General features: G+C 38.0%; 5 protein-coding genes across 5 annotated transcripts; 2 read left to right on the top strand and 3 right to left on the bottom strand.

Annotated features, from left to right (window-relative positions):
- FDP41_005644 (uncharacterized protein) lies at window positions 1-1591 on the bottom strand (the record flags this gene model as incomplete). Its single annotated transcript, XM_044709191.1, has 1 exon — window positions 1-1591. A coding segment is annotated over one exon (1591 nt), but the record flags the coding sequence as incomplete, so codon positions are not given.
- Window positions 1592-1952: 361 nt separating this feature from the next.
- Window positions 1953-3692, bottom strand: FDP41_005643 (uncharacterized protein; the record flags this gene model as incomplete). The annotated part of the gene is made up of 1 exon (XM_044709190.1): window positions 1953-3692. One exon carries the CDS (start codon window positions 3690-3692, stop codon window positions 1953-1955), a length of 1740 nt encoding a protein of 579 aa, XP_044560362.1.
- A 408-nt stretch (window positions 3693-4100) lies between these two features.
- On the top strand, window positions 4101-6941 carry FDP41_005642 (uncharacterized protein; the record flags this gene model as incomplete). The annotated part of the gene is made up of 1 exon (XM_044709189.1): window positions 4101-6941. The coding sequence occupies one exon, from the start codon at window positions 4101-4103 to the stop codon at window positions 6939-6941; it is 2841 nt and encodes a 946-aa protein (XP_044560361.1).
- A 1408-nt stretch (window positions 6942-8349) lies between these two features.
- FDP41_005641 (uncharacterized protein) lies at window positions 8350-10635 on the top strand (the record flags this gene model as incomplete). Its single annotated transcript, XM_044709188.1, has 2 exons — window positions 8350-9052; window positions 9179-10635. The coding sequence occupies 2 exons, from the start codon at window positions 8350-8352 to the stop codon at window positions 10633-10635; spliced, it is 2160 nt and encodes a 719-aa protein (XP_044560360.1).
- Window positions 10636-10722: 87 nt separating this feature from the next.
- FDP41_005640 (uncharacterized protein) lies at window positions 10723-12677 on the bottom strand (the record flags this gene model as incomplete). Its single annotated transcript, XM_044709187.1, has 2 exons — window positions 10723-12306; window positions 12483-12677. The coding sequence occupies 2 exons, from the start codon at window positions 12675-12677 to the stop codon at window positions 10723-10725; spliced, it is 1779 nt and encodes a 592-aa protein (XP_044560359.1).
- Between the last annotated feature and the right edge of the window lie 172 nt (window positions 12678-12849).

The following is a 12849-nucleotide window of genomic DNA, read 5'->3' as shown; positions in this document are numbered from 1 at the left end:
CCAAACCCAAACCCAAACCCAAACCCAAACCCAAACCCAAACCCAAACCCAAACCCAAACCCAAACCCAAACCCAAACCCAAACCCAAAACCCAAACCCAAAACCCAAACCCAAACCCAAACCCAAACCCAAACCCAAACCCAAACCCAAAACCCAAACCCAAACCCAAACCCAAACCCAAACCCAAACCCAAACCCAAACCCAAACCCAAACCCAAACCCAAACCCAAACCCAAACCCAAACCCAAACCCAAACCCAAACCCAAACCCAAACCCAAACCCAAACCCAAACCCAAACCCAAACCCAAACCCAAACCCAAACCCAAACCCAAACCCAAACCCAAACCCAAACCCAAACCCAAACCCAAACCCAAACCCAAACCCAAACCCAAACCCAAACCCAAACCCAAACCCAAACCCAAACCCAAACCCAAACCCAAACCCAAACCCAAACCCAAACCCAAACCCAAACCCAAACCCAAACCCAAACCCAAACCCAAACCCAAACCCAAACCCAAACCCAAACCCAAACCCAAACCCAAACCCAAACCCAAACCCAAACCCAAACCCAAACCCAAACCCAAACCCAAACCCAAACCCAAACCCAAACCCAAACCCAAACCCAAACCCAAACCCAAACCCAAACCCAAACCCAAACCCAAACCCAAACCCAAACCCAAACCCAAACCCAAACCCAAACCCAAACCCAAACCCAAACCCAAACCCAAACCCAAACCCAAACCCAAACCCAAACCCAAACCCAAACCCAAACCCAAACCCAAACCCAAACCCAAACCCAAACCCAAACCCAAACCCAAACCCAAACCCAAACCCAAACCCAAACCCAAACCCAAACCCAAACCCAAACCCAAACCCAAACCCAAACCCAAACCCAAACCCAAACCCAAACCCAAACCCAAACCCAAACCCAAACCCAAACCCAAACCCAAACCCAAACCCAAACCCAAACCCAAACCCAAACCCAAACCCAAACCCAAACCCAAACCCAAACCCAAACCCAAACCCAAACCCAAACCCAAACCCAAACCCAAACCCAAACCCAAACCCAAACCCAAACCCAAACCCAAACCCAAACCCAAACCCAAACCCAAACCCAAACCCAAACCCAAACCCAAACCCAAACCCAAACCCAAACCCAAACCCAAACCCAAACCCAAACCCAAACCCAAACCCAAACCCAAACCCAAACCCAAACCCAAACCCAAACCCAAACCCAAACCCAAACCCAAACCCAAACCCAAACCCAAACCCAAACCCAAACCCAAACCCAAACCCAAACCCAAACCCAAACCCAAACCCAAACCCAAACCCAAACCCAAACCCAAACCCAAACCCAAACCCAAACCCAAACCCAAACCCAAACCCAAACCCAAACCCAAACCCAAACCCAAACCCAAACCCAAACCCAAACCCAAACCCAAACCCAAACCCAAACCCAAACCCAAACCCAAACCCAAACCCAAACCCAAACCCAAACCCAAACCCAAACCCAAACCCAAACCCAAACCCAAACCCAAACCCAAACCCAAACCCAAACCCAAACCCAAACCCAAACCCAAACCCAAACCCATTATTTTAATTTCATGTATTTAGTTCATCATGTTATCTTATTTTCATGGATTTATCAAGCAATTGCTTAAATGAGACTTCTTGCGCTTCGCATATTAGAATCTTTGTCTCTGCCTTCCTCCTTCCTACTTCCTTGCGTTTCTTTGGTTTTCTCCTTTTTCCGCTGAACGGTTATTGGAGTTTTTTACCTTCTTAAATCTTAATTAATACTCGGGACTCTGCTGAATAAAGTCAATTGACAAAATATGCAGAAAATCCCACAAACCCATTTGTTCCTCTAAATTAACCAAACGATTCTTGTTGTTTACGTCTTCGAAACATTAGATTTCTGGGGGACCCCAAACCCAAACCCCTTTTTTAACTCTAAAACAATTGGTGTTGTACCATTTTCAAATATCTCTTTTTTAACATGGCAATCACACTTTCCACAATCAAATCAGGTTTAAATATTGGATCACATCCATTCTCTTCTTTTTCAGTTCGTCTTGGATGACATGAAGCTTGATGATCAATTTCTAAATAATTCACAACATTCACGTTAGTGAGACCTCGAAGAATTATGAAACCTTCACTCATCCAACAATGATTTCCTTTGTCCCAACACGAAGGGCCAATGATTACTGTGGCATCTTTTCTTAAATAGACTGAATAGTATGCAGCACTTCCTTGATCGGAGATATAAACGTCAATGTTTGAAAAATAGTGTACTTGTTGAGAGAGTGGTAAATTCACAAATTCTAACATTTCAATTTCAATAGGTTGGTCTGGGTGGTATAATTTTAAATAGGGATCTAAAGGAATACGAGTTTTGAGAGCATGATATATTTCGTCAACATTATGGATAGCTTTTCCATGTGAATTGTTCAGGATTGGTTTTTTGTGAATGACCACCTTGATTGGTTTTTTCTGCAAATAAGGAATAATTTTTGAAAGGTCATTTTCTTCGCTTGGTAATGGTTGAATTCCCAAACGATCGTAAGTCAATTGTCGATAAAAGGTAAAAACAAACTCTCTAGTTGGAAAACTCTTAAATAAAGCTTCTGTTCCAATACGAAACTGTGAAAAACATGCTGCCAATGTCACATGTTGAGGAGATGGTTCTGAAACGAGTGGAATATCTTCTGCGTTGCGACATGGTAGTTGTTCAATGAAATACTTGTCATTGGTTTTACAAAGTTGAAGTATTGGATTGGAACTCACCAATTTTGATACTTCCATAGTGATGTTGTTGGATAGTGAGACATCATAATGATAAGTTCCTATCCAATTTTGGAGTGAATGATCAAAAAGATCATCCAAAAAGAGAACGTGGTTATTAAGTAATTTTTTGAAATTCTCCAAGGTGTTAGAAAACGTAAATTCATAATCCATCATTTGTGTGACCGCCATTGCAATATTTTCAAAAATAAAGTGACCCATATTTCCTGAGGCATATCTTTTTAAGGCATAAACAGGTTGTGTTAAATAGAGAAAATTTGGATCCAATTTCACAATATTTTTGAATGCTTCATTCTCTTCTTCTTCATTGTCATCATTGTTTTTTATCACTACAATGGGTTTAGATGGATATCCAAATTGCAAGGTCAACTCTTGATCCAAAAGTCTTACTCGAAAATCACCTCTTTGAGATTCATGTCTTCCCTGAGAATAAGTCCATACTTGTTCACTTAACTGTTTGTAATAGTCGCTCTCATTTCCACGGAAAGCTCTTGTTCGTGGATGAAATAACACAAATTCGCCCCTCGTGGTCAAACATAAATCATTAAAACGACACGAATAGTTGTAATAAGACTGAGCCTTTTCTCCCTTCTTGTTACATTGGTAATCGCCAGAAAGTTTGATATGAGAGTGATATTTCGGATGTCGTACTTGGGGGACCGATTGTTGTTGTTGATTATTTCCCTCCTTTAAGACAATACTTGATTCATGTTGTTGTTGTTTGTGAATAATTTGATAATATAAACAAATAATAGTGGTGATAAACGTGCAAAGAAATAGGAGTTTGGCAAAATTTAATTTTTTTCTGGTGAAGAAAGAAGAGTTGTGAAGAAAGGAAGTGACGAAATTTGAGAGAATGAGAAAGGGACGCGTCATCATCATCATTGAAAGGTGTGGAGTGTGAAAGTCTTCAACACAAAGTCTTTTATACGCTGCTGATGAGTTTGAAACTTTTTTTTTCTTGAAGGTCCCGCCATCAGTCAAACGTCATTCGAATCTGAGACAATGACAAACCATACGAAGAACATCACCAAAAACGATAAACCAAAAACCAAAAACAAACAATGTCATTGGCAAAGTATTCTCACTGCTTGCAATCTTGTATTATGCAACATTATTGCCAGTGAATCACCTCTGATGATATGCTCTTCAATTCACAGATGCATTCATTTCAACGAATAATCGGAAAATCGGTCACACCAAGACAGAAGAAATTACTATTTTCATCATGACACATCTGCTTTGCATGTCACTATTTTCACAAAAAAACAATTCAACCAGTTTTTACGCACCATGAGTTTCAACGCCACCAACATCACCATCAACGGTTACACTCTCACAGAGAGCAATTACAACCGTTTACTTTCTGGAATTGTCATTTCATCGGTTTTTGCTTCTTGTTATTTGTTACTTGTTTGCTCGAGTCTCATTTTCATTATTGTGAAGAAATTTCAAAACAAATCTTCCAATAATAATGAAAAATCAAATCAAAGTAGTAATATAATCATCACCAATCATCACAACACAAATTCCACGTCTCAGTCCGAGGATGATAAAAAGTTGTTCCGAGGAGTCACTACTCTTCAATCAAGAATTTCATCTCTTTTTGCGAGTCGAGAGTGGAATGCTGAAAAAACAGTTTTTACTGCATTCATGGTCCTATTTCAGTTGTATGCAATTAGTTTGTTTTGGATCTTTTTTGAGTTTCCAATTAGTGGAAATTCCTATTTCAATATTCAAGGAGATTACAAGACCATGATTGATGTCTCATTGATGGTTCTTTGTGGTCTAGGTTTTCTAACGACATGTTTCCGATCGAACAGTTATCAAGGAATTGGAATGGGATTTCTATTGACAACTTTTAGTTTCCAATTTTCAATTCTCTCTCAAGCATTTTGGTTCAAAATTTATGAATATTCACAACTTGTGTCGAATGACAATACTCGAGTATTCAATACAGTGATCTATTTGGATATGAGATGGATGGTTCATGGTTTTTATGGAGCATTTTCTGTCCTTACTGCTTGTGGAGTTATTATTGGAAAGGCAACTCCTCTTCAACTTGTGACCATGTCTTTTTCACACATTTTCATTTATAGTTTGAATTATTTTGTTTGCATTTTGATATTGGGAGCTTTGGATTATGGAGGTTCCATGTTCATTCATCTCTTTGGTGCTTATTTTGGACTGAGTGCAAGTTGGGGTCTTTATAAAACAGTTCCCTTCGCACCAAGTGATTTTTATGAAATGACTTCAAAGGAGAATGATTTATTTGCAATCATTGGAACGGTCTTGATGTGGGTGTTGTGGCCTTCTTTTAATAGTGCACTAGTTCCAACCAATCATTTGCAGCAATTTAGAGCTCAAATGGCAACGATCATCGCCATGACTGGAAGTTGTTGTGCTCATTTTGCACTGTCACGTGCCATTCGAGGAAAATTTGCAATGAGGGATGTTCAGAGAGCTTCATTGGCAGGTGGTATCGCCATGGCATCATGTCATAGCATTCTTGTATCACCAGGTGGTGCTCTTACCATTGGAGTTGTTGCAGGATGTTTGAGTGGTTTCAGTGCCATCTTTATTGCACCACTTTTGAAATGGATCAAACTTCATGATTCCTGTGATATTCACTCAACCCATGGAATTGTAGGAATTTATGGAGGAATTGTCAGCATTATTGCTGTGGGAAATCAGAATGCAAATCCATCGAATTTAATTTATGGTCAAACCGTGAGTGATTTATTTGCAATCAAAAATTTAACACAATGGGGTTATCAAGCGTGTTGTTTAATCATTTCTTTAGCATTATCCATTTCTGGAGGAGCATTTTATGGATTTATTTACAACACTTGGTTTTTCACCTTGCAAAAGAATCAATTGTTTGAAGATGCTATTTTTTGGAATGTTCCAATCGTCAAGTCTGAAGGTCTCAACACTGCATTATTGAATCAAGACGAAAAGAAGAATAATAATCATTTAGTTGAAATGACAACGACCGTATCAACATCATCAATGGTGGATCTCTCTGTGGATAAAAAGTTGAAAGAGCACTGTGATAAATCAAAAAGTGAAATGGAAAAGTATCTTGCACAACAAATACAAGAGATGGAAAAGAAATATCAATCAGAAATTCAGAAACTTGAAGAAAATCACCACTCGAGTTTACAAAAAATTAACAAACTCGAACAAGAATTGTCTATCCTTGTGAAAACTATTCAGGTAGATCGAGAGATGTTGAAACAAAAAGAGGAGGAAGAACGACAACGAAGAGAAGAAAAGCAAAGAGCTCGAAGGGAAGAGCAACAACGACAAGAAACCCAACGAAAACAACAGGAAAAAGAATTGAAGAGATTGAAAGAAGAGCAAGAAAGAAAGATGCGAGAACAAGAAGCCGAACGTAAAAGAAAGGAAGAAGAAGAACAACGAAAGGCAAAAGAGCAACAACAATCAACGCAGCAACCAGAAGAGAAACCCAAGATGAGTAGAATTATGGAAGACTTGTTGTCCAAATCAACCACAACAGAAGATAAGGAAGGTGTGAAATATCAAAAATTCGAAGGTGTGAATGTGGACTATAATTTCCTTAATGCCTATGACATGTTTCGATGTGATGATGCTTTTATTGAAGATGATGATGACAATTTGGACTCTTCTTCAACCGCATGTGCAACACCACAATCAATACCAATGACAGAAGCGAGAGATGACGACGAGAATGCAATTTCTGAATATGATCGATTGAAAAATGCAAGACAAAGAGCATCCAATTATATTATTCTTCATCAGGATCAAGAAGACAACTCGAAATATCGTTTCCTAACTCGATGTAGGAGTTTTGATGAAGTGTTGCCACTATTAACAGCTGACACCATGTATCACATTGTCATGAGAGTATTGTCGAAGGAATCGAAAGGAATTTCCCTTTACAAATTCCTGGTTGCTTCTTTCGCAGGTGAAAATATTAGAGCTATGCAAAGAGGAATATTTGCTGGTCATTCCAATACACTTGGTAAATTCTTGGGAATTATTGCATTCCAAGTGAAGGAAAAGGATTCTATCAAGGAAGAAATTCTAGAAAAGGTGAAATCAGCAGCGACTGGAAATGTTCAAAATTGTACTTTTACAGTACTTTAAAGACTTCTCTTCTCTCGATCGAGTCTCTTTTGAGCTCTCGTCTTTCTTCTATTTTCTCTCAACAAGCTAATATTTTGTTCTTCATTGTCCAATGTTTGAGCTTCGTCATCTTCATAATAGTACAATGACTTGACATTGTTCTTGACTTGTTCCTGTCTTCTTTCATGTCTAATTTCAGCAGCCTCTTTAAGAATTGCTCTTCTGTCTTCTCTTTTTTGATGAACTTGTTGTTGCATGGCTTGTTCTTGTTGGGCAGAAGCATCTCCTACTTTTGCGAAATTAACATTTGGATCAAAGTCTACAATTCTTCCATTATGACACATCTTTAAACGATAATCAATTTTTGCATCTTGATAGTTGCTGTTAAGGATAGATCTACCAATATTGAAATAGGTTGGAAGAAGAATGGCATATTCCTTCAATGACGTTTGATCGGTTGGATTAAAAGAAAACATTTCTAATTGTCTCAATTCGAAAATAACAATTTCCTGCCCACCAATAGTTAATAATAGTTAATGAGAATTTTCCAAAGGAATGATCAAATTCTGGAGCATTCGCGCGAGTGGTAAACAAATCGACAGGGTTATTATCCTTCAACAAGTCTGTCAAATACTGATTGGCAGTGAATGGAATGCTTTTTTCTTTTCTCCATCATAAGTTTTAGCAAAATAGAGAATATTGTTATTGTTGTCATCTGCACATGGTTGACGACCCAATGCTTGAGCAAAACGATTGAATCCATCCAAAACAGCTTGAGCTGGATTATTGTTAATTTTCTTCAATTGTTCCTTAATGAAGCTCGTTCCAGGACCATTTAATTCTAGACCTTTCAATGCATTTGAAAAGTGTTATTGAAACTGAATAGGTGTTCCTTTAAATAAATCAAACTCTTTTAATGTTTACAATCGAAACGAAGCTCGGTTCAGTCCCATTAGTCATTCCAAATTCCAAAGCATGTTCCTTGTTTCATTAGTGGTTCCAAAATTCATAAAAATTAAAACATTCCTTTAAGCTTGGGATGTTTCAAAGGTATTGGGTGGTTTCAAAGATTCAGGGGCGATCAAACGTGTCTCCACGATAATCTTTAATCTGACTCTTCCAATCATTAACTTCAAGATTGAGTTTGCAAGAATTTGATTCACTCTCAAAACCCATAGCCTGTCCTTGAACCGTGTCCATCATCATGAATACAACAATGGCAGGTTGAAGGAGTAGTAACAGTGCCACTAGTAGTATCGGTGGTGACACCTTGTGAGTGCAGAAGTAGACAAATTCCAAGGTTCAAACCTGAAGAAAGACAGCCAGTTACATTCCACCACAGTCAGAGGTGATGAAACAAGGTCTATAAGCATTGGTGCGTCTTTCCATCTTCGTGCAACAAAATTGTTGAATTTTCGAATTTCAAAAAATGCCTTCAAGCAAAGCTGCACTTCTCAACAAAATTAAATCTCTCAAGAGTTCATCATCATCCTCATCGGTCGCTTCATCATCGGATGAGAGTAAAAAGAAATCCTCATCGCCCCAAGCTGATGATGGAGTGAAGAAAAACAAGACATCCTCATTGTCGGAACAGAAAAAACAGTCCGTATTGCTTGCAACAGAAAAAACAAAGAAGGAACAAGATAAGAAGAGAAAACATATTGAGGAAGAGAATGATGATGAGGTTGAATTGATGGGAGCTGATGATATTGATTTAGATGAATATGAAGATGATGAATTTGATGGGAATGATTTGAATGGTGATGATGAAGAAGACATCGAGGAAGAGGATGAATTCTTTACATCAAAGAACAAGTCAAAAACAGCCTCCCGACAACAACCTTCCAAGAAACGAAAACAACAGGAGGATGAAGACGAGGAAGACGACGATGAAGAAGAGGCAAATCCATCCTCCAAAAAGAAAGTCTTTTCCGAAGAGAACTTCTTTGAGGACGATGATGAACAAGATGACGACTTTTCCGAATACACAGAAGAGGAACGACAACGATTGCAACAACTCTCAGAGGCAGAACGACAACGATTGGTACAAGTTGAAGAAGAGTCTCGATTAGAAATGGAGGATGACGCAAAGAGACAGGAAAAGCCTACAGTCATGTCCGAATATTTACAAGGTATGTATTCTTTTAGGTTTTTTTTAATTGGAATAATAATATTAACATATCATTATCGAACAAACTTCAACCATTATTGGAAAATGAATATATTCAATAATTTTGAATTTTGTTTCATTCAAATAGATCATGAAGAACTTCCTGATACAGAGGAAGGTGATATCGGAATTGCTGGTCTCACAGAAGACTTGACAAAAATACACGAGCGTATTCAAGAAAATCTCTCAGTTTTGGCCAATTTTAAAGAATTAAGAGAGGAAGGATTTTCACGTGAGGATTATCTTAAATTATTGAAGGCAGATTTATCACTTTATTATGGATACAATCCAGAATTGATTGATGTTTTTGCTTCCATGTTTTCTTTACCTGAATTGATTGAATTTTTGGAAGCAAACGAAAAACCACGTCCGCTCACAATCAGAAGCAACATTTTGAAAACAAGAAGAAGAGAATTGGCTCAAAATTTAATTAATCGTGGTATTAATTTGGATCCTCTCGATAAATGGTCAAAAGCAGGTTTAAAGATTTATGACGCCAACGTACCTGTCGGTGCCACTCCTGAATATTTAGCTGGTCACTACATGTTACAGGGAGCCTCTTCATTCTTACCAGTGATGGCACTTGCTCCAAAAGAAAATGAAAAAGTGATTGATATGGCTGCTGCTCCTGGTGGTAAAACTACGTACTTGTCTGCTCTTATGAAGAATACTGGAGTGATTTTTGCAAATGACGTGAATGTTGACCGTACTAAGGCTCTCATTGCTAATATTCACAGAATGGGTGCACGTAATTGTATTGTTGCAAATTATGATGGTCGTGACTTGCCTAGTGTGCTGCCTACTAAGGTGGACAGAGTTTTGCTAGATGCACCATGTACTGGTTTGGGAGTTATTTCTCGTGATCCTTCTATCAAATCTCAAAAAGGAAAGAAGGACATTGAACTTCTCTCCAAGTTGCAACGTGAATTGATATTGGCAGCCATCGATTGTGTCGATGCTGACTCTCCAACAGGTGGTTATATTGTCTATTCTACTTGTAGTGTGAGTGTGGAGGAAAATGAGGCAGTTGTCAATTATGCTCTCAAGAAGAGACATGTGAAAATTGTACCAACTGGACTTCAATTTGGTAACCCAGGTTTCATCAAAATTGGAGAGCGTCATTTTGATCCAAGTTTGAAGTTAACCATGCGTTATTTCCCTCATGTCCACAATATGGATGGATTTTATGTATGTAAAATGAAAAAACTCAAGAATGGTAAAAAACTTTCAGAAGAAGAACAAGAACGCGAAGAAAAATTAATTGAAAGAGAGAAGGAAGAAAAAGCCCAAGAAAAACAACGTAGAATTAAGGAACAACAAGAACGTGAAGAAAAGAACAAGAAATTATTGGAGGAGGCTATCAAGCTTGCAAATGGCAACGAACAAGCGGGAATTGAACTTTTCCACAAGAGAAAGGAAGAATTGGCTCACCGAAAGAAATTCAAAACAACAAAACGAGCTCAGGACAAATTTAGACCCATCCACGAACGATCGAAATCCAAGAATAAGAAACAAAAGGGAGGAGCCGTTGTGAACTATGTGTAATAGTGGCATGTTTTGATTGACCAAGAAAATAAAACCAATTTTTGAAAAGTGTAACTTGAAAGTCTAGTTTATTCGACCTTCCTACTCCTAGTATCTTTTTCCTCGCTTGCCACTCTGGCCCTTTCCTCTTTTAAAATTATTACCTCTCTTTTGTTGTTGATTGTTGCTGTTGCTGCTGGAGGCTTTTGAGTTTCCTTCATTGCTGTTGTGCTCTCTCTTTACCTTCTTTTTCTTTCCTTGCTTGTCCTTACCATCCACTTCCTTACTGAACTTTCTCTTGTGCTTCTTTAACTTCTTTCTCATGGCAATCCAACTTGGCATCAAGTTAGAGAATTGAATAAATTCAGGACGAGGTTTTTTGAGGGCCTTTGCGAGGGTTATAACGTTTTCAATACATTTGAATATTTGAGTTTTTGATCTTACTTCCTCCGCATTCTTTTCTTTTCCTTCCTTCTTCAATTGAGCCACAAGAGACTTCAATCGACCAACATAGGGAGAACAGATTTGTTCCAGCACAGTAAGTTTTTGAATCATCTCTTGTCGAAGATGCTTAAAGTCACCAAATGTGTCTGATGGTTGACCAGTAATAATCTTAATACCACAAACTGCGTTCAAAGAACCAGGACTCTTAATGGCCAATCTGTGGAAAATAAACAGATAGCATTCAATATTGGTAAAGTTCATCATTGCAGAAGCATCTGCTTTTTCTGGAATTTCGCTTTTGAGAGCATCATAGATGGTTGGTATGAACGTGCGAGAGTAGTATTCTGATGTACAATGTGAAATTTCTGCAATAGTTCTTAATGTGGCGACACGTAACTTGTCATCTTCTGCATTTGAGTTTTGTAGCTCTTTGAGATTTGGAAATACGTGCTTCATTAGGAATGGGAAGTAAGGAGAATTTTCTTTTTGTTCAGTCATTCCTTTCTTTGCAGCTCTAAGGAAAGAAAGGAATTTACGTAATTTCCACTTGTCAGCATCATCCTTCAAATTGAGATTGCTCTCAACATCAACAGGGCAGTGTTTTTTAAGAAACTTCATCCATGCTACAGTATCATTCTTGAACATTTTCAACTTTGAAATTAACGACAAAAATAGTCTCATGTTTTCAGCCTCCTTTTCGTGATTTGAAAATGTCTCTGATGATGAAGTGAATATGGATAAAATCTTTTCGGCATCCTTGAGGAATTGTTCTTGCACCTTTTCGTCTTCAAATTGAAGATTAATATGTTTCTTTTTCATAATCTCAGAGAGATAATCAATGGCCTTTTCTCTTAATATTGCTTCATCACCAGAAGAAGGAGTAGCAATTTGTTGAAGAGCAGATGCAAAGCATGTCTTTGCGTCGAGATCCATCAATTCATTCAAACAGTCTTTCAAAATTTGAGTTTCGCCAGCATCAGCATCCCTCAATAGTTGAACTAAAACACTCGTGATGATATGAATTTGAGAATTCCACAATTGACAAAGTTTTGGTAATCCTTTGATTGCCTGTATTCTTAAAGTTCTATCTTCGTCGTCACATAAATCCAACTGCTTATTCAAAATTTCTGTTGATAACGATGGAAAATGGGCAGCATATTTAGGAATGAATTGGCAGGCAAGTTCCTTAGCTTTCTTGGAATGGTTAGGTGAAACAGTGGCAAGAATTTTCTGGAAAGTTGGCTTGCACTGTTTGATGATTCAATGATGATCATGATGAAGAATATTGATGTGGAAATCAAGAATTCCGAGATCGTGATGACATTTGTTGATCATATAACATATTAAATCGTAAATCCAAAATAATGATATCAATGAAGAATTAGACATTCCGCAATCATCAATCAAACATGATGACCACCTACCTGATTCTCCAAATTAGGTGCTGAAGCAGCGCCTCCCTTGTATCCTCCCAAAGCCTCGCTTAACTCCTCTTCATATTTATACAATTCTTCAATCTCCTTATCGGATGAATCCGGAACATGAACATAGAGCACCTCTCCACCCTTGGTTGTAATGGTGTGAGCAGAAGCAGCGGACGATGACGATGAGGAAGACATTCAATGTTGCAAAAATTTTTTTTTCAATCTAAATTTTTTTCTTCACCTTCAATTTAAGAGTTCTGAATTCCGAAAGAGATTGATCGACATTGTTTTCTCTCACACAATAAGAATATCTTTTATTTCACAACACATGGAGAATATTCACACAAAGGATAGACGCATCATCATA

This window comes from Naegleria fowleri (assembly GCF_008403515.1).
Source record: "Naegleria fowleri strain ATCC 30894 chromosome Unknown tig44, whole genome shotgun sequence".
Classification (NCBI taxonomy): Eukaryota; Heterolobosea; class Eutetramitea; order Acrasida; family Naegleriidae; genus Naegleria; species Naegleria fowleri.
This window is presented reverse-complemented; position numbering and strand designations above follow the sequence as displayed.